Source organism: Numenius arquata, chromosome 16 (genome assembly GCF_964106895.1).
Source record: "Numenius arquata chromosome 16, bNumArq3.hap1.1, whole genome shotgun sequence".
Lineage (NCBI taxonomy): Eukaryota > Metazoa > Chordata > Aves > Charadriiformes > Scolopacidae > Numenius > Numenius arquata.
The window spans coordinates 4012785-4038860 of record NC_133591.1 but is presented as its reverse complement, the minus strand read 5'-3'; the positions used below and the strand labels follow the sequence as shown (position 1 = coordinate 4038860).

The following is a 26076-nucleotide window of genomic DNA, read 5'->3' as shown; positions in this document are numbered from 1 at the left end:
GCCCCGCGGGAGGATGTCGGAGGATCCCGAGATGGACAAAATGATCAAGGTAGGCAGGAGGCAGCCGGTCCCCTGCCCGGTGAGGGGAGGTGGGCAGCCTGGGCAGAGCCTTGGGGCCCGGCGGGCCCCGGTCCCCCCCCCTTCTCAGGCTGCGACTCTGTTCCTCTCTACCCCTCCAGCGGGACCCGGCTGCCCTCGGGCTCTAGTGTGGAGCGCCAGGCACCGGGCAGGGAGATAGGAGCTGCAGGCAGATGGCTTCCACGGGATCCGAACTCGGGGGATCGGTGTTGAGACACTGAGACCGTGGGGAGCAGAACCGGGGCTGCTCGGGGCAGCTGAGAGCTGGGGTCTCTGCCTTACAACAGCTCCCAGCCGTGGAGGCAGCGCTGTCACCTCAGTCCATCCCTGAGTTCCTGTTCGGATGCTGTCATGAAAACAAATCTGGCGTGTGGGATGTTTGTGTTTTGAGTGGTGGTAGAGGAGCTGAACAGATTCAGGATTTCTTTTTTTACAGCGCGAATCACTGTGTGAGTTTAGCACTTCCCGGTGAATCCTGCGGTGACCTGGCAGAGAGGATTCCCCAAAGAAGATGGGGAAAACCCTTTTGAGATAAAGTGACAATAAAACAATGTTTTAAAGACTCTCTGCAGGCTCTTTACCTTGTGCAAAGCATTCGCTGTGACAGGCTCTGGATGCCTTCATCAATGCTTATTTTAATAAGATGAATGAATTCCTTAAGGATGTAGGAAAAAAGACCCCGTGTACTGGCATTTGCCACCTTTCCTTGGCCCTGCTGTCTGCCGTGGTGGGATTCGTCTTTACAAAGCTCATCAGGGGCAGAAATAATGCAAGAGAAGTAGGAATACAGTCTTGTGTTGTTGAAATCTGGATTGATTTAAAATATGTGGACCTTGCCTCTTGAACTAAAAAAGCCCAAGGTAGAAGGAAGTCTGAGCACTGTGTTCAGACACCAGGTTTGTAATTAAACTGCAAAGTCAAGTATCGAAATTGTATACTGTCTCTTCCTGCTTCGTTATCAGTCTTGGCGCGTTGCAGGTGAAGTAGCTGTCCAGAAGGCTCTCAAAAAGAATGTTTTTCAAGTATTTTTGTGAAGGTAAAGGTCTGCATCAGAGCTCTTGGAGGTTAGAAGCAAAACAAAAAAGCCAGAGCGGTTGTGTAAGTGTAGGGACAGTCCCGTATCTGCCTCCTGCCCATCTCGGTTTGGAGCGATTCTGACCGAGAACAGATTCCGGGCAAATCTTTTAGGTTATAGGCATTATCTGAATTGAGATTATAATTTAGCGCTCTTGTATCTTATGCTGATTTCTCTTCTTCTCATAATACTTGGTTATTGTTCAAGTTTGATTGGTTTTCACCTGCGTCTGCAGGTTTAAGGTCTGTGATTCAAGATAGCGATCGCTGTCGGAGGCAAACTAGCCGGGGTTGAAAGGCTGCGCGTTGGAGCAGTGGAGGTTGTTGGCATTTCACTTGTTGAATGTGTGGAGTTTGTCCAAGCAGCAGGCTGTAGACTTTTAATTGACTGCAGTGAGTACGCGTTATTCTTAAAGTACCTTCTTTCAAACCTTTTCCCATCGGTATTCAGTGGAAAATGAGAAGAAGCTGCGTTGGGAGGGTGCTCTAACTGTTATTTTAGGTACCCTTGAGCTTGCTGGAAGGGAACTGTGTTATTGAAGAGAACTCCTAAAGTTTGTGTGAAACTTTTGTCATTGAATACATTTCAGATTAATTTCCAGTGGGCAAAGGGAGTAAACTAATGTAAGGAGCGATCAGAAGTTTAAAGCTTCTTTAACAGTAGGAGCCAAAAAGCTTTACTGTAAGAAATTGCACTGCTGCAGATTGTTTTTTTGAAAGCGCTCTCTCTGGCACTCTTCTGCCTCCTCTGTTCCCAGCCGCAGCAGATTAGTTCCAGCTGACCCGTCAGCCGGTCTACAAGTTCAGCGCTGTGCAGCAGAGCTACTGTAAGGCGTTTTATTCTCCAGATGTGGAGCTAAGTACAGGGTACCGTGCCCTCTGCTGCCTGCATCCGCAGCACGTTAATCTAAATGAAGAGGCAAGGCGTTTAGGCTTACCAGTTTAAACAGACTTTGATATTTTCAGAGTGCCATTATATATCTGTACATTTTAAATATTTCACGCTGTTTGAACGTTCTAAACTCCCGATGATTTGCAGTTACCCAGTCTTGGTGGTGGGGTTGGAGCTCCTGTTTCTGAACTAGGAGATGTAAGCAATTTTGTACATTGATGGACATCGAAGTTCTCAAATACTGCATTTCATATCATCAGGAAGTGGTGAACAGTGTTTCTTCATCACTAGATTATTCATTTTTTTTTCTTCTAACTTGGAAAGCTGCTTTGGAATGAAGATTGGAATCCAAATAAAAATGCAGAAAACAAAAATGTTGGCTTTCTTATTTGAAACACTGGCACGTATGCAGAACGTGAAAGAGAAAATTATTTTTTATTTAACAATGGACTTATTTGTAGTTGTTGAACTTGTCGGTCAGGACTTGAGAACTATCAGATCTTATTCTCACTTCATTTGATCCATAGATCCCAGGCTTTCCGATTCCTAATCAGCTTCTCAGTTCACTTACGCAGCTGGAACGAAGCAGGGAGTCTCTGTGCCACCCCAGAAGTGGCAGGAGGCAGCAGAAACTGTTTAGTCAAGACAGGGCTTGTACGCGGAGACAGAATCTCTTTTTAGAGCAACCTGTGCGGTTGAAAGGGTTGGGTAAGCGTTGGGCCAGGCAGGCCCTTTGGTTTTGGAACAGGAGCAGCAGACTTCAAAGTTCTATTAAAAAAAATAAAATAAAATAACAAAGAATTGTTATCGCTTAATCACGATGTTGCTCCAGAGCACTTTGGCATTTGCTTCTCCAGTTCAGTGGTTTGACTTTCTTCAAAACTCAGACACTAAGCGTCATCCTGAAAGCATGTGCTGAGGAGGCACTCCCCAGTTCAGAAAAACTCTTTCTCTGCTCGCTAATCCTCTTCTAAAATTGTGGTTTCATTCCACCTGTGATGCCTTCAGTTCTCTGTATCTCAATATCAGGAGAATTAAGTTAGGTTTTCCCTAATACACTTCTCACAAGTGAAATTAATGTTAGTTGAAATGACGACAAAGTTTCTTTGTCCTTCTACTTGAAACCAACAACCCGTGTGTGATCCACTGCGCTTTTCTTCCCCTTTCTTTTGAAACCCTTCATAAAACCTCCACTTAACTTCAACCTTTTCCTTTACCCCTTTCACGCTAATCATGTATGATTTATGTAATACCCACTCCAGACTGCGTTACAAGGCGATTTTTTCCTTTCATATCTGTCTTCCGCACTCCCTAATCCCTTAAATATCAGCTTTCCTCTCTTGCTTTGTTTTCAGTCCGTGTGGCTGGAGGTCTGGCTCCAGCCTGGCAGTAGCGTTAATCCACGACTATTGTGGCAGAGGCCGACAATCCAGGTTTGGGGCAGCCCTTTTCAATACCTTGCTTGAGAGCACGAGCGTTCTCAGTTTGCTCGTAGCTTGTAGCGCGAGTGGTTCCTGAAATGCTGTGTGTTTTGAATCGAAGTTAACAGAAGGGGAAAATCTGATCCCAATAAAGTTAACTTTGCAAGCGGTGGATTCTTCCAGTTGTTTTCGGTGTATTTGGGAAGTATTTTACCTCCTTGCTTAAGCTGGCTTTCGTTACCACCTTGCAGTTTATTAGAAAGCGTGGCTTTTCAAAAGACGACCCTGAACGCGGGTAGCAACGTTCATAAAAGAACAAAGGCAGAATTTTATGGCGCGTGTCACTTTTTGCCTTGTGTTTGCACACAACATTTCCCCCCAGCGGCCCCGCTCTGTCCTTCGGTCACCCTCTGGGTGACAGCACCTGGCAGCGGCGTTAATGGAGATGCTGCGTGCCGAGGCTCCCTTCGCATCCCGCCTCGTGACGTGTTTAAGCACGATAGCACCCGAGCTGTGTCATAACACAACCGAAGCCCGTTGGTATGGATTTAGACAAAAGGATTATAAACACGAGCCCGGTTCATTATCAGACAAGCTAAAACTAGTCAGGCAGGGTTTAATTCACAGTCTAATGGCTCCAAAGGTTTGAAAACCCTAAGAAAGCAGCAAAATCGTTTCCCGTTGTACTGTCTGACCGAAACATAGATAATATTGCTGAAATTGGGCCTTTGTGTTCAATTGTGATTGATCACTTATAGGTAGGAAGCTGGATTTAAGAGTCAGGAGGGAAAAGATGCCCTTGATACGCTTTCTGTATTAAAGGTGCAAGATCCCATTTACTGTTCTCAATAATCCTATTTCAAAATGCCAGGGTGAGCAGTCTCAACTGCACAGAAATTATTTTCCACTGAGATATATTATTATGTGAGCATTTTTATTTTTGTTTAATTTTCCAAGGTGAAGCGAAACTGCAAACCAGGCTCTTTCTCTGCTCAGGTATCTTGCAAATCAGGTCTGCTGAGCTGGTTTTTTTTATTGGAAGGGATGTAGTAATTAATTAATTTTTTTTTTTACTCTCTTTTCCCTCCCCCTGCTCCTTCTGGACTAGGAAACCTCCATTTTAGAGGAGTACAACATTAACTGGACTCAGAAGCTGGGAGCTGGGATCAGTGGTCCTGTTAGGTAAGACAATACACCTGCGGATTTGCATGTAATCTCAGCCTGTTTCGTTAGCTGTGGAGAAGTGAGTATGCATTTTAATTGTGATGTGATACATGGAAGACTCTTTATAAACAAACTAAATGTCTCTGTACTGGTGGTAGCTGATGTGCGAGCAAGGTGTTGTCCTTTATGGGATACGTTTGAAGTAAAAACCCTCCTCGCCTCTCTGCCTTGTCCCCTCTCACTGCCGCATTCCCGAAGCAAAGCAGGAACAGGGCTCGGTTGTGAAACGGTGGCAGCAGAAAATTCTACTGGGACACCTTTGTCCTTTTGCTACCAGTGTCAGCGCGGTGCAAAGGTCGCTGCTCCCATCTACGGTGTCATCGCTTGGGGCATCAGCACTGCAACGGCCCTTAGCTATTTTTACCAGCTATTTTTTCACATCATCATGTGAGGCCAAAGCAGATAGTGCCACGAGCTCTGCATCTCATACCACACTTGCCCATCGTGAATTTCTAACCCCCTGCAGGGACTGGATGCTTTCTGTAAAGCGAAACATACGTTCCCTTTTCAACTAGAACTCTCCCTTTTGGGAGCAGGAATTTGCAAAAGGGCTGGAAAACAAATGTGTGTGCCTCTCTGTTTCGAGGCGATTGTCTTTTGCCACCATTTATCTTCCTGTCCAGGCAGTTGTTTCTCCTCATTCATTTTCTGTTGCTGCGTTGCCTCTGATCTTTATTTAAATATCCCTTTGTTTTTTATTCTTTGAGCTGCCTGTTAATATGTGGGTCCCTTCCCTCTGACGCAGTTCAATTGTTAATGTTAAATGGGGGAAAGAGAGAAAAAACGTGTGCGGCGCAGTTGGTGGCCTTGCTAAAACAAGGCTTTCCATTCAGAAACACTTGATTTATTGCAGACTCCACCCTCCGTTGGAGATATTCAGGTTGCCACTGTGTGGTTTGGGTTTTTCTCATGGGAAGTATCTCTTCAGGCTGAACGTTCAGAGTGCGTTCTGCTTGTCTGCAGTAACCCATTGCTCTGAAGTACTTTCTCTGCGCTGCTGAAAATATAACTTAATGTTAGATGGTTCTGCGTAACGTATTAGATTGTTGTGGAAGGCTGAAAACCGAGGCTTTTCAAGCTGGGACGTGATGACAGGTGCCCTGTATATTCCAGATTGCGGGCACTCCTGTTCATTCCCACGTGGAGAGCAACCTCATAACTACAGATCAATTGCTTGAAGTGTCTCTTTAACATTCTTGCTGACTGAATAATTTTATTGCTGTAATACTAGAGTCTGCGTGAAAAAATCCTCTCAAGAACGCTTTGCACTGAAAATTCTTCTTGATCGTCCAAAAGCTAGAAATGAGGTATAGTTCCTGTTTATACTGTCTGCCTTCTGACACACCGCAAAGTCTTGCCCTTTTGGTGAATTGTTGCAATGGTTTTAAAAAAAAATAAAATAAAAAGAGTGTTCTGCAGGTCTTGCCGTGCAAGATTCCTTGGGTTTGATCCTCTAGCCTTGCTGTGCTCGGCTCCTAGAGGACAAGGTGGTGGGTGAAGCAGAGGGTCTTTCTAACTCCAAGTTTGCTGTAGGTGTCAGCTGTATATTTAAAAGTGTGATTTATATAGCTGCACTTTGAAACCAATGTTCTCCCTACGTCCCATGTAACGTAACGTGACTAGTTTAGAACTGATTTTGTGTCCATACGTCTCACATTTGGATGTCGCTACTCTTAAGAATTGCCAAGAATTCTCAATTTACACTCTAAACGGTACAGGTTTATCTGTGCGGGAGAAACTCAATAAGCTCACTGATACCCTTTGTGAATTACTGGGGGTGGCAAGTGCCAAGGTACCAAACTATTGACAACGATGGGCAGTCATTCAAGGTGTCACGAGAGTGAAAGAAGCGTTAATTGTCCTCAAGGTTTAGGCAACTTCCATTTCTTGTTACTGAGCAAATTCTCACTTAAAATTCCCAGGGAAAAAAAAACATATGAAGAGCATCAAGCCTTGACTTGATCTAGCAGTCCAGGTAGCCTTGAACTGGGGAAAATTCCTTAGGTTCCTGTTTCAGAAAGTCAGAACAGGAGATGGTTTCGTGTGTTGTGAGTGCGAGACCTTGAGGCCGTAAAATGAGCCAAATTATGGCATTTCAAGTTCTATTAATGAATTTTTGGTTTCAATCGTATCTCTATTGCTACTTCAAAGCTAGTTCTAGCTTTAATTTTATTAAAAAACCCCCAAAGAAATCAAAGGTTGGGCTTTTTCTGGAACTGTGCGGGGTTTGATTCCATGGTCTGTAACGAGTAGGTTGGCAAAGTATGATCTTTTTGTCCTACTTGGTCCAAGCAGTGTAACGGCTGTTGGTCACTCATATGAACGGTTGTAGGCATTTCTTATTTATTGAGTAATTAAAATGGCATGTGACGAGTGCTGAGCACAGCTGGCAGCGCGGGGGCTCGTGTGTGCCATAGTCTTGGGGGCAGAGGGAGGAGCAGAACGGGTCAGGTGCCTGTCACTGTGTACAGTAACGTTTCTTCCCTTCTCTTCAAGGTACGTCTGCACATGATGTGTGCAACACATCCAAATATTGTTCAAATTATTGAAGTTTATGCTAACAGTGTGCAGTTCCCACATGAATCCAGCCCAAGGTAAGATTACATAGGGTGATTCATTCCCCCAGCTTGCTTTCCATGTTTAGGCCAAGGTATAGTGGAGTTTGCTTTTTTTTTTTTTAATCACAGTGTGACCAAAATGAATATTTATAGGGTGTTCCAGATACGATATTTATACTTCAGACTAAGCAACACTTGCTTTTTTCCCCATCAATGCCAAGACCTTTACATATTTAAATGAATTTGCATCCTTCACTACCGGTCTTGAATACATCTTCATTTCTTAGGTTTTTTCATTGGTTCGGTCTGTGATACCTGCATTGTCTGAGAGAGTATATTACCTTCTAGCTGGTGTCCTGCTTTGATATTGCTTTATTAGCTCAAATTGAATTGTAACCTTGGAGCCTCCTTCTGCTTTCGAAGCACTGTTAAAGCAGGATTGGAGCTGTGACTTTTGTTGCTACCTAGTAGTGAGATTGTTTTACTTGATGGTGATGCCTGTGAGCCACCGGGAAACTCAGAGTACCGGTCTTCATTTAAAAAAAAAAAAAAAAAGAAGAGAGAATTGTTTCTAAAAATACTAGGTTCTGCCCTGTAAACTCTCAATACATTGTCTTGCTTAAAATGAACCCAGCAAAACATGAAGCAGAGTTAATATTTTTTTATAATTTAATGTTGCTTGGGATAAAATCTTCTAATTGGATATTAGTTGAGGAAAAAAAATCAGAGCTGGGAGATTTAAAGAGCTGAGACCTGGCTGAGTCTCTGGTGTATCTGATTTTGCTGTGTGCCAAGAAGAACTATAAGTTAGTTTCTTGAGGATCTAGGGGTCCCGATCTCCACACTTCCTATTAGTTGTCCTTCATAATTATGTCAATAAACTAAAATAACGAGGTACAGTAGAGCATCCAGAATCAAAAGCATTAAAGATAATTCCTCAACCTTCTGCTTCGAAGTTTCCATGAACATTTTTAGTGCCTGGGTGGAAAGGCACGTCTGCAGGGATGGGTGCAGACCGGTGAGCACTGTGCTCTAAGCCAGCTCCAGCCTGGAAGCTGTTCCACCAGTTTAATGCAAGCCTCTACCTGCTCTATTATTCTTTGAGGGCAGAGTTATACACTGATGTGCCTAAATGGCTTCCAGGTCCAAACGGGCTTGCTGATGGAAAGCATGGGTGGAGCTTGCGTGCGTCTGTCTGAATGCATCCATGTAGACATGTCCACGGTGTTTGTTCCAGCTGGATGTGGGAGCCCAACGTGAAGAGCAAACAGTAGATTCGTGGCTGACAATCAGTGAGTCAGATTGTGCTGGGAGCCAGAAAATCCTGCAGTTTACGTGCTTAAAGGCAAAATTAAGGAACCAAAATAGCTAGAACAACTGTAGAAGATGCAAGTATGTGTCTCTCTTCTGGCCTGTGTCAGTAGATATGAAGTATGCATTATTAGCTTAGCAATTCTGTTAATTTTTTTTTCTTATTTTTAATATAACAAAATGAAATGCTTTTGAACAGGGCTCGGCTCCTAATTGTAATGGAGATGATGGAAGGGGGAGAGCTATTTCACAGAATCAGCCAGCACCGGCACTTTACTGAGAAGCAAGCAAGCCAAGTAACAAAGCAGGCAAGTCAACACCCATCTATAAGCAAATCCATGAATGACAATGGCTAAAGTATTTAACAATTCCTTGGGGGGGGAAGGGGTGGGAAAAAAGGAAGCTAAAATAATCCTCAGTTCTGATCCAATGATCATTGCCTGCTTTGTTATAACCTGACAATGCCCAAGTTTTCTAATAGAAGCAAAGAGTTGGAAGGTGTGGGCTAGTTCTGGGTTGGGACCCTGGTGTCTCTGCTGCCCTCAGTGATGGTTTTCCTAACCTGGTCTACAGAACACATTGCTTTTTCTTTTTCTTTTTTTTTTTTTTTTTTTCTTTTTTGCACGATCTTCCTGCTGCATCCCTCACTGTTGTTTTAAAAGCGTTACCTCCAACAGCCCACAGGCTCTCACGAGACCACGCGTGGCTCCTGAGCTCCAGTATGGGAGTCGCTCTTGGCCACGACACAGACTTGGCGTTTCTCTCACCTCTCGGGCCGGGTAGCAGACAATAACCTACATGTGTCCTGGGCCAGTGGTTTTCAAGCTGGCTTCTGTATTTGGTTTTATGAAAGTCCTGCCTATCGTGGAAGATAATGAGAGGAATGTACCACTGTAGTGCATGTTTTCTGTGCTGTTTGTTCTGATGTCATTTTTCCCTCTCCGTTTCTCTAGCCAACTTAAGTCTTGAATGTTGTGTTTTATGGCCTTTACGGTATTTATTTCTAGAGGTTTTGGTGTCCATCAGGCTCTTTGTTGCTTAGCGGTGTATCTGGTGTGGGCAGATCATCCTGCTGGAGTAGGCAGGATGACGAAGCAGAAGGGCCTCCACAGGAATTCAGTGTGGGGATCCCCAGTGTCAGTTCCTCTCAGTTCTGGGGTGAACTCGTTCCCTTTCACTTTCAAGCTGTTAGACGACTCGTGGTGCCCAGTCAGAAAGCTTGGATTAATGGGGAGGTTGCAGGAAAGAGGATATGGCTGTGTTTTGGGATAGCCTTTCTAGGGAGCCACAGCACAGGACCAGCAAGCTCCCGTTAAGGAATCACAGCCCAGAAGAACCTTGCTGTCAAAGTGGCCAAGCTTTTCTGCATGGGAATTGGCACTATGGCATGAAGCTAAGGGCTGGAGTTGCCTTCGTTTGCTTCTTGCAGAGGTTATATTGGCATTCCAAACAAAAGATACACAAGCTGTAGGTGAGAGGCTGTGCTGGAGATACTAATCAGTAAATGTCCTGCTCCCACACCAGTGATCGCTGCAGTCAATAAAGGAAAGAAGACACGAGACAATATATTACAGCATTTGTTGTAGATTGACATGACTTTATGAATATATCCATATCCCGATCGCTTGCTTCCCCTGAAGCTGGGGACATAGTGTTTGGTACTGAGGCAAAAAAGAGGGCCAAATCATTTAATCTTAATTATCTGTATTGCGTTTTGACTTGTTTCTAATGAAATGGGGATTCTGTTGTTACCTTTTTGGCTTCATCCAGCAAAGAAATTAGGTGGAAGTACAGAATTATTCTTGATGGTTTGTTTTCCTGTCCTTTGGGCCATTTGTTTTTTGTCAATGCAAGGCAGTCTCCAGGACTAACGTGTTAGGGAAGTCTTTTGAAACTATACCAAAGACAAGGCTTTGAATTGAATCCTGACTTTGTGTACACTTAGGTTATTCATGTCCCAAGTAACTCTCTGATGTTTATACAGATGAACTTTGAAAGCAATGCTAAAGTCTTAATCTTCCATCTGGCCTTGAACTTCATCACTGCCTTGAACTAAGGGTCTTGGTTCCTTCTACCCAGTAGTAGTTAAAACCTTGTCACAAAGCTACCTCATTTTATCTGAGAATGTCTTTGTATTTGTTTCTGAGCTAAGTTAATGCTGAAATTCTCTTGTCACGCTAATTTGCATCTTGTAAGGACTCGGTGCTTCACCCAGGGCAGGGTTTGGGTAGGATCCCACAGAAGCCAATGGGAATACTTTCAAATAAGGGTCGTGTGGCTTTGCCTTACTTTTGTTCTAGTAACACTGTTAAATAGCCATGTTTTGGTTTTCTTTAAATGAATTGCACTTTCAAATGTACAGTCTGAGCTTTCCTGACTGGGTTATGGGTTTCTAAACCACAGCAGTGTAAGAAGCTGTCTTTGAAGGAATCAAGTAACACATTTCTGTGTAGTATCATAAGAAATGAGTAAATTGCAGATGGGTACCACCAGGAATTAAAGAATAAAACTGCCTGAATGTTGACTCTCAAGTCAGTAACAAATGCAATAAAATACTCACTGAAATATTGAAGCAAGAACTCGCTCTTGACTGCTAAACAGAACGTAATTGCTGAAGCATGTGCAAGCAGGTTGAGTTACCCCGTAGGCCTAGCACGGAGTGTGAAAGGAACGCTGTCATGATCTGTTTCACTTCTGGAGGCGTTAATAATGCCCTGAGTTAGTCAAACTAAAATGGCTGGGAAGCCCAGTACGACTTAGCTTTTATTTTCTCTTTGCCTTGACTGAAAAGAAAACTGAATAGTTTGGTGGGTTTTATGTCCTGATGGGCGCTTTACTGCACTGCTGCTGAGTGTGGCATGGCTTGTCGTAACTCAGAATTCTACCCACGTGGATTGGAAATGTTTGGGGTCTAAGCTGTTTTGGCAATGTCCCTTTTAAAGCTAATATAACTGTCCCAGCTAAAGGAGGAGTTCTGTAATTGTAGTTGATTTATTGTGCCCTTTTTCAGATAGCTTTGGCTTTGCAGCATTGCCACTCACTAAACATTGCACATAGAGACCTCAAGCCTGAGAATCTCCTCTTCAAGGATAACTCTCTGGTAAGATGAAGACTTGGTATTCTTTGCTTACTGCTGAATTCTTTAAAATGGCCCAATGATGATTTTCAGAATAGTTGTAAAATTACACCAATGCAATGTTTTGGTGACAAAAATTAATGACCTTTTTTGGCTTTGTGCTTTTCCATACTCTGATCTGCTTGGAGTACAGGCTGTGCATGTTGCTGCTGTTAAATATGGGTCAGGTTCTCCACCTCAACATAGAATCCTTCCCCATGTATCATCAGGATGTTTTAACGAGCAGTACAGGTTCTTTGACCGACATATCCGTAGCACTTGCGTGTTTCTTTCTTCTTCTGCTCATAACCACCCTGTATATGCAGCGACCTCCCTACAATGCACTTAGTGCTTTCCAAAGCTTAGAGGGGGAATGCTGTTGACCCAGAGCACCCAGGAAAACAAAAACTATTGTTTCAAAGATCACTTTCTGACCTTTTAGCTGCTTTGTGAAATGGTAAGGCTATAAATACAAAAGAGGAATACATGTGGCGAAGGCAAGATGAGTACAAGGCAAGGAGGATGTATTAGAAAACCCGATACAATGAGATTTTGTAATGATGCCTCTTCTCCTTGTTTTAGGACGCGCCTGTTAAATTGTGTGATTTTGGATTTGCCAAAGTAGACCAAGGTGACTTGATGACACCACAGTTCACTCCATATTACGTAGCACCTCAGGTAATAAATTTTTATAGTTCTAGGCTAAAGGGGAATAATGATCTTTATTGCCAGTGCCTCCATAACCACATCATTTCAGAAGCCTTTGCTGTCCTATTAAGGGCCTCTGGGTGCAGGAGTCTTGAATATAGTAGCCACCCTTCAAGGTGGAGTTCCACAGTGAGGAGATCATGAGGAAATTTCCCAGACTGTGTTCATAGCACTAACATTGCTGATGCCTCCTGACTCTCCCAGGCCTGACTCCAAGCAGTGAGACGGCTCCAGAATTTTGATAGTTGGCCTTGACCTGTATTAAAGTGGGTGGTTTGGAAAAGTCACTGCTTTGCAATCCTTCTTCCAGCTCAGGCTCATTCAAGATTGCATTAAGAAGGGCTGTGCTGAAACAATAAGGTTCTGTAAAGGGAATTGCTTGGAAGGAGAGTGGTGCCAGAGGGTGACCTGTTCACCTTGGCTTGGCCCCCTTCTCGGTATGAATTAAGACATAATTTATATTTACAGACAGGCTGGTTTTTGTAGTGCCGCTTTCCCCACTATCTTTTGTGCTTTGTGTTGGAGTCCTGAAGGAAATTAAAACTGCAGGTAGATATTTAATTGCAGTACTGGGCGTGTCGGCAGCCCTTAATGACAAGGAAGAGCAATTGCAGAGATCAGACCGTACAGCCACAGCCGAGTCCCCTGAAAATGCCTCCTTAACTGGAGCCTGCTGCTGAAGGGCCATGTGCACTACAGACAGGGGTTTTTAAAGCAAGTGAGCTACCAATCCCATAAAAAGCTTTTCCTGAGCACATTTAAAATGAGATTTTTGTAAAAACCCAGAAACACGGATTTGCCCAGCGAGGGATAAATTTGATTTGATTTGCTCATGGGAGAGGCAAAAAGGACATCGTGAGCTATTGATTTAATTCAGGCAAAATGGGAGTTTTCATCCAAAGCAGCAAAATGGTTTAGCTGAAATTTTCCCCCATGTACAAAGTTAGGAAGGCTAGTTTGAGTTTGGCAAAGTCCACTAAATGGAAAAGCATCAGGCATCTTTTGCATAGATATTGCTGTTTGTGGTGCCAGTAAATGAGATATATTTTGCTCTTTTTTTCCTCTCTCATGGCAACAGGTATTGGAGGCACAAAGACGACATCAGAAAGAAAAATCTGGTATTATCCCCACCTCTCCAACACCTTACACTTATAACAAGGTAAGCTATGAAACAGTCCACAAGTCAGTATCTTTAAAGCACAGCATCTTCCCCACCCCTGCCCCTCGGTGTCTCTGCTGTAGAAGTGGTCCATAGACAGAGTTTATCACCTAAGGCAATAAACTTAGTTGCCCTGAAACTGCACACTTAAGGCCAGGAGCAATGAAGTTGTTCTCATTTCTGTGACAGGAAAACATCTAACGAGCCAAATATGCCATGTTGCTTGTTGTTTTGTGTACACCTGTATTTTCAGCTATAAGGAAGTAGTGTCTTTGGGGCTATATTTCTCATAAGTGCGGTTCATTCAGCTTTTCTAAAAGATGTGACAGAGTGATCAGAGGTACAGTGGTGTTTCTCCCCTAAAATGTATGGGGTTCGGATCAGGTTTCATTCAGTTGAATGGGCAAACTAGATGATAACGATCTGTGCAGGTCGCTGTCTTTCTCAGTTTAGGGTTGACACGCTAGAAGGTGCTGCTGGCTCCCCATTCTTTCTGATGGGGCGAATAATGAAATGCGCACTCGGTCCAAGCCTAATTCATGGTCCTTTAATTAAAAGAAAAATGTAACAGACATTGTTAACGGGAGCACTAAATAGTAAGATTGTGGAGAGAGTGGAATGATTCTGCTGGAGCGTGACCATGTGGGAAGTTCTTTCACCTCCACAGGAGGCTGGTTCAAAGGAATCCTCTTTTCTGCTGTCAGCCGGAGTTTCTGGATGTGCAAAGCACTATTTCAGCTGTCTTCTTCAGGCAGCTGTGGTGGTGCCTTGTCTGTATCGGGGATCTCCTGCAAAGTGGCCAATAATGTATTTTATTTTCCATAGCAGTAGCCATTGGCAATAACAACTGCTGCTGGAGTCTTGGCAAAGTTATGACGGAAAGTGTCCTTGAAAGGTTGTAGTCCTTTTTGGTCATTGCAAAACGTTTTCCTGCATGTCATTATCACTGTCCCATGCCAGCTCAGCAGTGTTTTTCTTTCAGAGTGTCAATTTTGATTAAACTAGCTGGTTTCTGATTGCAGTGCTAAGTATATTCACTGATTCCAGCTTCAAGGATGGTTGTTTAACATGCTAGAGGGGATAGTTTTATATAAAAGTGTTAGCTTTTAGTAGCCTTATATAGAGAGCTAAAGCAAAGTTGGGCAGAGATAACTTTCACTGAATTAGGAAACCCATGTGGACTAATCACGAGTCTGCCTTCTTCAGGGTTATGATGTCCTGGAGAAACAGCTTGATGATTGAAGCCAGACACTTCTTATAAAAAGAGTTCTCAGAGAGGTGCCAATAGTCTTTTCAATGCAGAGTTTCTTCTGCCTTCTCTTGTGTGAGCCCCAGTCACAGGGAAAGTTGTTTCTTATAAATTTTGAAAGTCTCACAATGCTCGAGAGCTCCACTTGTGTGGATTGAAGCAGATTTACTCTCCAGTAACAGCCCTCTCCAAGGGACTTCCCTCTCCTTTGTTGGAAGAGGGTAGATGTGGTTCCTGAGACACCTGGAAGTGGTTGCTCATGCTCAGTGATGTTCATGTTAGTAACAGTTTGACAGCTGTTTTGTTCTTTTAATGAACAAAGAGCCCTGGCCATGGCAACTGAAGCAAAATATGGGCCATATTCTTGTAAAGAATGGAAGAACCTTGAAAACAGATACCAACTGGAGTTAACTCACGTACCAACGAGGTTCAGCTGCCTTGATCTTCTGGGATTTACAGTGTGATACAGTGATATTGTTTCACATTTCATTTAAAGAGCTGATCAGTCACTCTGAACGGCTTTCAGTCATGGTGGTACTAACTGGAAAGGCTGCTGGAGGAAGCAGCTTCGTCCTTACCTTGCCAAGTGTGACTCATTGCAAAAGCAGCATCTGGCATACTCCTGATTCCCCAAAATAGACTGTGATAAACTCGCAGGTACACTGTCCTTCCACTGCGCTCCAGAGCCTGAGTGGAAATGCCTGTGATCCACCTTTGTGAACAGCAGCTCTGTCTCACAGATTTTATATTGGAGGAAAAAACACATTTTTGATTCCCTGAGTATTTTTATTAAGCTGCGTGTGTATTGGATAAACTGTAAGTGTGTATGTCATGGCTGGAGGGGCTTGACTCCTGAGAAGCAGAATCTGGGAACCGTATCCATGAAGAATTTAGACACCTTTTTCATAGAATCATAGAACGGTTAGAGTTGGAAGGGACCTTAAAGATCATCAAGTTTCCTACTTACGTACCTAAAGTCCCATTGATTTGATTAGAAACTATCTCCGGTCACTGGAAAAATTATGAGAATTTAGGTACCTAAATAGAAACTTAGACTTAGAACCATCTGAGATTTGCTTAAACAACTTGCTGAAAAGCATACATACGTGGGGCAAATCCTTGGAGTTTGTTACCAGCATCCACATCTTTTGTAGAAGCCAAAAGCCAAAGGTATGATTTAAGGATCGGTATGAGCTGATCAAAGTGTATTCCTTCTGGAAGGAAACAGTCTCACCTTTGAGGGGGGGGGGGCACTTCCTGGGTCAAGTGTTTATCCAGTCAAAAAACAGTTATTGGGGTTGGGGATTCTCTCTGCTGAGTTTGTCTGTGCAGCTTCGTGAACGCCGGTGCTGTCTTGGAGCAGGCAGTGGAATATACAGCCTGGGCCAGACAGGGTGGTGCTGAGGTTGCTTCAGTTGATGGCTGTGCAGACTTCTGTCTGTGTGAATGGATTGCAGAACCTCCCTTGTCCCCCAAATCTGCCCTTGTGTGTCTTTCTACAGTCACCTGAACCTGGCTGGAGTCCAGGTTTCTGCTTACACTTGGCTGTGTGTCCATCCTTGTGCTGGCATCAGCCTTTGGGAGTCCCCTGGAGGACTGATAGGACTGGAAACCAAGCCAGTGAAAATAAATAATTAGCTTTACAAATGCTAGCGTTGGTGCAAAAGAAACATTAGGAATGGATGGCCAGGGTCAGAGCAGGTCCTACCAGCCCTAGCCTGCACATACCATAACCAAGTGATAACAGAGCTTGTATCCTTATGGGTATGGTCCAAGAGAAGCTTGAATTGAAGTCTAGGCTGTTACGGTCCCCTTCTCTTCTTCCGAGTCGTGTCTGTGTTGCGTGAATGCAGAGAGATCCAGATGGGGAACAGAGCTGGCTTTCAGCTTCTTTACAGAACTGGTTTTTGGCTGGATCCATCTCTCCTGAACAAACTTGTTCCGTATCACACAGGCACTAACACCAGTGCAAAGGGCAGAGCAGGAGGGAGCGCAGCCTAAGCAGCCCTGAAATACTGCTCCTGCCTTTCTGAACCTTCTTCATCTCCCTGGCTTTCAGGACATGAGTTTTTCATTACAGGCACCCCTGATTAAGTATTTCTTCTAGTCTCACGTTCTAAAAAATGACTGTATTCTGTTTTATGTTCTGATATTGCGAGATGAGAATTTGAATATGCTGAGAGAGGTAATAAATGCACATCGCTCACGCCTCTGACGCACTGGCTGTTCCCATACAATTTACCATTGCAGAGCACAGAGTTACAGGAGCGCTTTCTGTAAACAAGCGACTTCTGGCTACTTGAAGTAGTTTAGCTTGACAGCATGGAGTTATCTTGTGCTTACGTATTTGCCATATTTATCCATGAAGGTCTCCAGATGGACCTTTAGGAGGAGGCTGAGCTGCATTTCTGTTTTCTTAGGCAATCACATAGAACTTTTAACATGGCTACACCGCTGCTTGCTGCAAATTGCGCCCCAAAGTGATGATTTCCTTGCTTTCAGAGCTGTGACTTGTGGTCCCTGGGTGTCATTATTTACGTGATGCTGTGTGGATACCCTCCGTTTTACTCCAAACACCATAGTCGGACAATTCCAAAGGACATGCGGAAAAAGATCATGACAGGAAGTTTTGAATTTCCAGAGGAAGAGTGGAGCCAGATCTCAGAAATGGCGAAAGACATTGTGCGAAAGTGAGTCAGTTGAGGAAAATCTTATATTGCTCTTTGCTTGTATTAAGAAATTGGAACGTCGCTTGAAAGTGCGTTATCACAAAAGGCCTTATTTTTCCAAAAGTGGGGGGAATTGTATGCAGCACATACAGCTGAAAAATTTTCTATTGTATTCAGCACAAATGAAGTCTGGTAAATATCTTAATTTCTCTGTCTTTTTTTTCCCTCCCCAACTGTTGTGTTTGATTTTTAATGTCTCCTGTCTCTGAAGTTGCTAGAGTGCATTTAGTCTTCAAGGGGAAGGGGTGCGCTAACTTGCTGCAGAGCAATATAGGCAACTGGCTGCCACATCTGCAAGTGCTCTCTAGGCACACATCTCCTATGAGAATGTTTAAACTCCTATTAAAATTGGGAGGAATTTAGGTAGTGTAATAGGATCTGGGAGATCTGTCTCTTAAAACCCTCTGCACATAAAACACAGTCTAAAAGGGGTCAAGAGAGGCAGGGAAAGGGAGGTTAAGATCTGTCATGAGGTGTCAGACTATGAGAGAAGCTTTTGCATTGATATTTTATTCTAAATGCTAATGGAAACTGTTTTTCATGCAGTGCACATCTCTCAATTGCAAATGTTTCAAAGACTGTGATCTCGTGGTCCTGTTTGAAAGCAAGAATGTGGCACTGACTAGGTCTTGACCTCACTTATTTTTTAAAATGTGAGAGGGACTTACTGCCATTGGTCGTATCACCAGACGAACTGGAAGAATAAAAGCAACATAAATAGAAAAAAAATCAATCAGTTAAATAATTCTAAATTGTCACCATCTCCTCTGACATACTGTAAGATCTCCAAGGGCTTAACATTGTTTGGAGAGGGCGCGGGGGCCTGTTCATAGCAGTGCAGGAGAGCCCACAACCTTTCACCAAATAAACTGCAGATTATATTGCAGTGAAACTTCCGCTTATACCAAGGTCAACTCTTTATGCTCACTCAGAAGCTTCACAGCCAAAAAATTTTGTTGTCTTGTAAAATGGCCGTGAAACTCGGCTCACAGAATGTTGTTACTTGGATTCAGTTCACTTCACTTAATTCTCTGATTAATGTTGTCAGGACTCCCTTTCCTGCCTGTCTTTCCCAGCCAGTGAGTCTGAATCTGTGTTTATGGTGCAGGAATACACTCAGGCTTTATAGAATTCTGGATAAGTTTACATTTTATTTATGTAGACTGCTATTCATATGGAGTCTTGCTTCTGGAGGTCATATTTTGCATTCAAGCAGCTGCTTCCTTTCAAGGATGTCGAGCCGATTTCTGACCTCAAGCTTTATGAGCTGCAGTGCTTGATAATAGGTTAGGACTTCGAGAACCTAGTGACAATGAATGCTTGGATCTTGGGTCTAGGATCAAAATTGAACTTACCCATTTGGCAGTGTGGCCTTGCAAGTGAAATTTATGAGCTAGCCCGTGGTCCTGCTGACATTTTGTAAGAGTTATTTCCACTTTCTTGGTACATTAAACAATTCTGCTTTGCAGCCAGGAAGCTGATTTAGAGTATTGTCTAAGAAAGTGTGAGAAACTCATCAAGTTGTTCTATTTCTAAATTGCTCTTGGGATAACTTGTCAGCACTTTGTGTGAGATTTTACTTTTTTATTAAACAGTTGTGATTATCATGAGAAGATGAGTTTCCTCTGTGAAATCTCTTTCCAGGGTTTCATTCTAGTAAAATTTAATTCCATGGAGTTTTCAGATAACTCAGAATAAAGTTCCTTTTTATTTCGAGGTGCTGTAGCCTGCCAAAGTGTCTGTTACTTGAGGCTTTTGCAGGGGGAGAAAAGCTAAGGAGTTGCATGGTGAAAGCAGTTAATTCAGCAAACAGGTTTCCAACTTTGAAACTTTGCCTTTCTTCACTATGCCCAGAGTCCTTGGTTTGAGCATAGACTGTTACGCGGATGGGCTCTAGATGTGCATTTCCAGAGAGTGTCTGTCTGGATCCTTTCCAGTCCATCTGGAAAATAATTTCCCACCTGGGAGGAGGTGAATGTAGAGTTCAGCAGACACAAATGTTATTAAAATGGCCGTCAGCACCTTTCTTTTACACCGAGTTGCTGAATGTAACTGAATGAGCTGTGGTAGCGTTAAAATATCACTGCAACAAGGGTCGGTGAAGCTGGTAGAAAGTCAGCCTTTGGGTCAGCACAGTGTTTTAGTTGTTAGGGGGAGTTTCTTGTTTGGCCCCTCTAACGCTTAGAGATTGCTAAGTGCTCTGACCCCAGACAGAGCAGCACCCTGTGGCAAAGCTTAATTGATTGATTCCTCTCCCAGGCTGCTGAAGGTCAAACCTGAGGAACGGCTGACCATTGAAGGTGTGCTGGACCATCCCTGGCTCAACTCCACCGAGGCACTTGATAACATCCTGCCCTCTGCCCAGCTGATGATGGACAAGGTCTAAACAACATTTCATTTTATCAAGAGTGTTGCTTAGGAGAGCTGGATAGCTCTTTCTTTCACATGGTAGAGATGATCCTTTGTCCTGTTCAGCCCCCGTGAGGTCGGGATATATTGTCCCACAGTCAATGACTATAGTATCAATGACAATTGTGTCTTGCATAATGCAAACCTGATTTTTGTTACACATCTCTGAAATAAATAGGATTTTGGTGCATCTTTTTTTTTTGTCCATGGCTAACATTGTCAATATGTTGTTCTTTGCTTCACGTGAAGCTGATTAAAACATTGAGTGCAATTCTTTTCATTCCAGGCAATGGTTGCAGGGATACAACAGGCTCATGCAGAACAGCTTGCGAACATGAGAATCCAGGACCTCAAAGTCAGTCTCAAACCCCTTCACTCCGTCAACAACCCAATCCTGCGCAAAAGGAAATTACTGGGGTAACTCTCTAAAGCTGGTTTTGAAAGATCAAAGTGTAGACGGCCGTGATGCAGGGAGGATGACTTTGAGCATGTTAAAAGTTCATCTGATTGTAACCATGCTCTGCAATTCCTGATTTGGTTGACATGCTCTTGATGCTGAAGTGGGTAGATGGAGTCGAGTAATACTTGTGTAATGTGTTGTGCCTTCCAAGATGTGCTGTTGAGGGCAGGAAGGAGACTGGACAGTGTTATTATATTATACAGGTAGTGGAACAGGTCTGTTATGAGAAGATGGGTCAGGTGTTGAGTGAGGTAGGGCAAACTGGGAGAAAGAATCAGAAAGAAATACTGGAATTCTAACATCTATTTACTGAAAAAAGTCAGGTCATCTCTCTCTCTCTCTCTCTTTTTGTTCAAGTTACCTATCTGAAAAATATCTGCATTTTGGGATTACCCTTGCTTGAATTAATGGGCTTGTAATGCAGGACATTGTTATAATTAATGCTAAATCTGGCTCCCAGTCCCAGCTTTCCAGGGAGTGAGGGAGAGCGTTACACTGATGCAGTTCTGCAGCGAGTAATGGACTCGAGTTCCATTCAAATTATAATTGTCTCCTCCTTGTTCTTCTGCAGCACTAAGCCGAAGGATGGTGTTTATATCCATGACCCCGAGAACGGAAGTAACGATTCCAACGTGGCTCTGGAAAAGCTCAGAGATGTGATTGCTCAGTGCATTCTACCACAGGCTGGTAAAGGTTGCCACTTTTAAGAAAGTTACATTCCTAAACATGCAAGGCACTGACCTTTTACTGTGCCTCGAGATCAGTCTGTGTCAGTCAGCAGTGAGGGAGGATAAAGCAAGCTGTTGTCCTGGTCACTCTCGAGAGGGAAGTGTTGTCTGTGGACTGTAATTTTGGTGCATGCCTAATATTAGCATCAAGAGTGACATGCAGAGCTGTTAAAATAACTTTTGAGCAGGAGTGTCTGCTTTCAAACGGATTTCCTAGTTTGCATGAGATGCAGAGGAATAACTGCTTGTACTGTTTACTGAACCTCTGAGTGTTGCTGGGAGGCAGAATGACAAACCTCCTCTTTACCTTTGTTCTCCTAAATAGGAGAGAATGAAGATGAGAAGCTGAATGAAGTGATGCAGGAGGCGTGGAAGTATAATCGAGAGTGTAAGTTGCTGCGAGACACTCTTCAGAGCTTCAGCTGGAATGGTGAGGAACTCGAGATTTCTCTTCCACGGAGAGTGGTGCTAACGCCGGGTGAAAGAGGGGAAGCAATGACCTTCTTGCATGGAAATAAAAACACAGTTCTTGAGTTTGTGTCAGGCTGATTTAGGCTTTGACACTGTTTAGGCCCATCTTCCAGTGTGGGTGCTCTAGAAATGAGGTTAAAAGTTCTGCTTAAAATTTCTATTTGAGGCTCAGGATAGAGTTTTCAAAGGCACCGAGTCATGGAGGAACATAACAGCACAGATGGAGCACCACCTTAGAAACCGCCGTAGCTGTTTTGAGCTGGTTTCCTTCCAGCTGTTTATTACTCTCTTTCTGCTGGAGGCTGCTGCCCTCATCTATGTCAGTGGAACATCTCTTCTGCTCGCTCTGTATCGGAAATGGCATTAAACCAGGCCAGATGCTGTGAGGCTCTTTAGGTGTCTCCTGGACAAAACAGGGTGGCAGAGGGGTCAGCCCCCATATATGGGGACCAGGGGCATCAGCCACATTCACAAGGGCTTGGCTGTGCCTCTTCTCTCATTCTGTTTTTTGGTTGTTTTTAACTTAGGTTCTTAAATGCTTGATTTGTTTTCAGCGGAACTAGAGATCATAACTCATTTTGGTTCCCTTGTAAATGTTGTCGTATGTTTCCTACACATTGTTTTGTGTTCGGTCAGTGTATGGCTCCAGTCGTGATTGCTTTCCTCGTTGTGCCCAGCTGACTACTGATTCTTCTCTTTTCAGGCAGAGGATTCACAGATAAAGTGGATCGACTAAAACTGGCAGAAATAGTAAAACAAGTTATTGAAGAGCAGACAAACTCCCATGACTCTCAATAGCTGGAGCTTCTTAATCTTATTTTTTTTACCATTTAAGATTTATTCTTTAACTGTAAAAAGTATTTTTATGTAAATTAATAAATCATAATTATTTCATTAAATTTCCATACTGCTTGAAAATGCTGTATAGTTGTAGATACAAAAAAAAAAATCATTGGTACTGTAATATTTTTTTAAAACTCAGTTCCTTGAGGTATATATGATCACATGTACTGTTAATCATGAGTCCCCCAGATGGGGCAAATTATATTGTTAAAGACCATTCTTTTTCTTAATAACCAGTTGCAGAAGCTGCCTTCCATCTGCTATACGTACAGCCAGCTGCAATGACTATGTATGCGAACAAGACAGCCACAGTTCCCCCAACACCCTGCTCAGTAAGTACTTGAAGCAAGTGCTGTGAAACACACACTTCATAGCTACCCTTTGCGCCTAAATTCCGAGTCTTTATGTAGAGGCAACTCAATAGCCTTCTGTTTCACTAGATGACCCGAGAGCCATGCTTGGCCTTGCCAAGGGCACCCGAGTCCATGTGCTTGCTGTATTTTTCAGTTTGAATCAGTAGCCCTCTTTTATTTCTTCCCCATCTTCCTCGGACCTTCGTTAAGGCTTAGTTTCTTTCTTCTTCCTCATCCTCCTCAGACCTTTTTTAAGGCTGAATTGGCTGTTCAGCGTAAGACTCTTCTTTTTATCATATTGTTCAACAGCAGAATACAAGAATGTTCTAGTTACTTATGTACGAGTTATTTTTATTTTCATGGTGGGATCTTCTACGGACAACACTAAGTGTGGGGTCCGCTTGCTTTGACCCCAGATCAGCAGTTGTGTGCGTTCTCCCCCATGTACTCCCTTCTTTCCTTTCTAGAAGATCCAACATTTGGTTTCAAACTTGTCCTCTTGTTTGAAAGAGATCATCCTGGCAAGGGTCATAGTGCTGCTGTGTGAATCCACTGGTGATCCTTCTCTTGTGTCACCCTCTGGAGTCCAAGCTCCCCATCTCTTCGATGCCTTCGAGCTCCTCCTGGGGGAGCAACAGATGCAGGGCTGCTCCTTGACACACGTCCTTATGCTGCCTGGACCATCAGGCTGCCCAGGGCAGATTCTTACACTAGTCTGGAACATTGGCTCCAAAAGCTGCTTTTTTTTTAGTTTTAAGTAAACAAACAAATGAAAAGAATCTGTACATATTTCTAGTTTTCTACCTTCTGACGCTTTTCTTTCTTTTGAGACTGGTTGAAGGCTTTTTATAGAGATATTTTGGTACTAAACCTGTGCAGACGTTGAATGAGTTTGGTCTGCAGACTGAAGTGCCAATTCAGGGCTATTAGTAATGACTCTTGAACATTATTGTTATATTTCATAGCTCGTTAATTTTGGGTTTACATTTACAAACCTGAGCCATGAATCTCCCAATTCACTCTTTTGGCAGTCCAACCTTGTTCTTTTTTTGTCTTTTTTTCTATACCAGACTTCCTTGCAACCTTTAGCTTGGATGATGGCAAACCAGTGTCTGACTCTTTCTATAAAATTTTGTAAGCAGTGACTTAGTTTTTCTATATGAAGGAGATACTTCATTTCCCATTCTTTGTCAGCACCGTGTCAGCCTTCTTTTAATCCTGTTGACGGTTTTCCAATGCCTGATTTATTGCAGAGTAAGAACCACAGTCCCTACTTAGCCATCGCTTTCTCTGATGGGAACAGGGAGGTTTTTGTGCAAGCCGGAATTGTACCTCTGACACTACATGGAATATTTGTGCACTGACATGTATCGATGACAACTGTGGAGATTTAGCAAGAGGCAGGAGTATTTATAATTTCTTGGTAGTATCAGCAAGTTTGCAGGGCCTATTATATGCATTTCTGTCCTTGCCTGAAATTCTAGGTCATGTCAACATCCACACAGTCTTTAAGCGTGATAGAGAATTCCCTTTTTAACTTGAAATCCAAGGGGGTTTTGTTCTGGGAAATCTCATTGTTTTGGAACCTTTAAGGGTGGCAAATAGAGAAATAAACAAGGAAATCCCTTTGTTTGAATGGGAGTGCAAAAAATCCCCCCCACAAAAGCATTTTGCCGCTCTGCCCTCCAAGGAGGAAGATACTGGGGCAGTTTCTTGGGAGCCAGAACTTCTTAGCAGAAAAATGGATCGGCTTGTAGCTACTTTCATGGTCGGCAGGGACGACTGCCATGCCGTGGCCTGATACCATCCAGGAACCTTGTGAGCAACGCAGGGTGGTTGCTCTAGTGTTAAGGATGAGAGTAGTGAGGTTTGCTGCTGTGTAACACTCTCTAGGAATGGCTTCAGCCTGTTTCTGCAGTTACCAGTGTGTGTTTGGTTCATTTGGGAGCCCCTTGGGGTGCGAGAGCAACTGCTGCTCGCCGACATCCAGGGCGGCTTGGAAATAAGCAGAGAAGATGGGATCTGACTTCATTAGAGGGACCCTCCTCTCTCGAGGAGGGTCTATCAGCGACTGACCGCGAAGTATCTGGAGGGAAGTCACATTTCTAAAGGCTTTTGTGAGTAAGGAACTGCTTTTTATGGATTTACTATAGATTTTATTGTCTGTGATAACTGAGAATGGCCTGACCCAAAACGGAGGCAGGGAGGGACAGATTAAGAAAACACAATTTGATGATTCAAGGTCAAATGGTTTTATTTCTAGGAGAAAGTTGATTATTTTACTCGTTAAAAAGTTATGTTTTAGATTTCAACATTAAATACACTATAATGGATTTATTTACATATTTTAAAGTAGTGTTTTACTTTCTCCTTCCTGTGTTTTTTATTTTTCAGTTGACATAAATGCGAGAGACCTTGTATTGATTATATAAGGTTTTACTCGGTAATAAATCTACTGATCCTTTATAGCAGACTGTGAATATTGTAAATATCTGGAGATGGAAGGGTCATGTGGGATCAAAGAAGACATTCTTTGTACAAACACTAAAAGGATATGAGAAAGCTCTGTAGGGTTTTGGGTTGGTGTTTGGTTTTTTTTTTTTAGAATTTTATCTGAAATCATTTGACCTTTTCAAAATTTTATGTATATCTGAATTCTCCTGTGACTTGATTATTTTAAGCTATATATATATATTAAAAAGTTAGAAGAACTTGACTAGGTGAAAGAGTTTTCGATTGGAAATAGCAACATGTCAAAGTTTTGCTGTCATTACTTCAGGTTTTTCTTTTGGAAATTTGAGTCTGTCCTCATATGCCATGTTTAACTTCTGTGTATTAAAATGTTTTCATTTCTCCTTTTCAGTGTTATCTGTAATATGTTAGTTTATTTTGGATCAGTATTATATTGTAAATATTACGCATCGGTGTATATAAATGATTTTACTAAACTTAAAAGTTACTGGCTGGTTTTGTTTGGTTCCCAAGTCCCTGTAGTATAGAAGGAAGGATGGCTGTGGCCTGGAGGGCACAGCAATGCCATTCTCCTGTCACCCCACTTCTCCTGCCACCCCCAGACCTGTCCTGCCATGCCCAGTCCTCGGTCCCCACTGCCTTGCAAATGTGAATAAGCACTTTGCTTTTTATTTTGCAGGAATGCCCTGAGGCTTTGAGGTGGAAGAATGACTGACAGGATAGGCTGGATAAAGCCCTAGAAAATCGTGTGCTCTGCCTGGCAACATAAGTTTAAAAGAGGCAATTTCAGATTCTTTTTTTCCATTAGATGGCAGCAGCACA

The 26076-nt window shown here is 43.0% G+C and overlaps 1 protein-coding gene across 8 annotated transcripts; it reads left to right on the top strand.

The window, feature by feature from the left end:
* Nucleotides 1–13: 13 nt before the first annotated feature.
* Nucleotides 14–25726, top strand: MAPKAPK5 (MAPK activated protein kinase 5). 8 transcript variants are annotated; one of them, XM_074159355.1, is made up of 14 exons: nucleotides 14–49; nucleotides 4574–4647; nucleotides 5921–5996; nucleotides 7186–7283; nucleotides 8758–8866; nucleotides 11569–11658; nucleotides 12256–12351; nucleotides 13460–13540; nucleotides 17292–17479; nucleotides 19778–19898; nucleotides 20214–20344; nucleotides 20959–21074; nucleotides 21441–21545; nucleotides 22290–25726. In XM_074159355.1, the coding sequence occupies exons 1-14, from the start codon at nucleotides 14–16 to the stop codon at nucleotides 22382–22384; spliced, it is 1416 nt and encodes a 471-aa protein (XP_074015456.1). In that variant the 3' UTR covers nucleotides 22385–25726. The 8 variants fall into 8 exon arrangements, with proteins under 8 accessions (XP_074015456.1, XP_074015455.1, XP_074015460.1 ...); XM_074159354.1 differs by having other exon boundaries at nucleotides 20959–21080; nucleotides 22290–22384; XM_074159359.1 differs by lacking the exon at nucleotides 11569–11658.
* The last annotated feature ends 350 nt before the right edge of the window (nucleotides 25727–26076 follow it).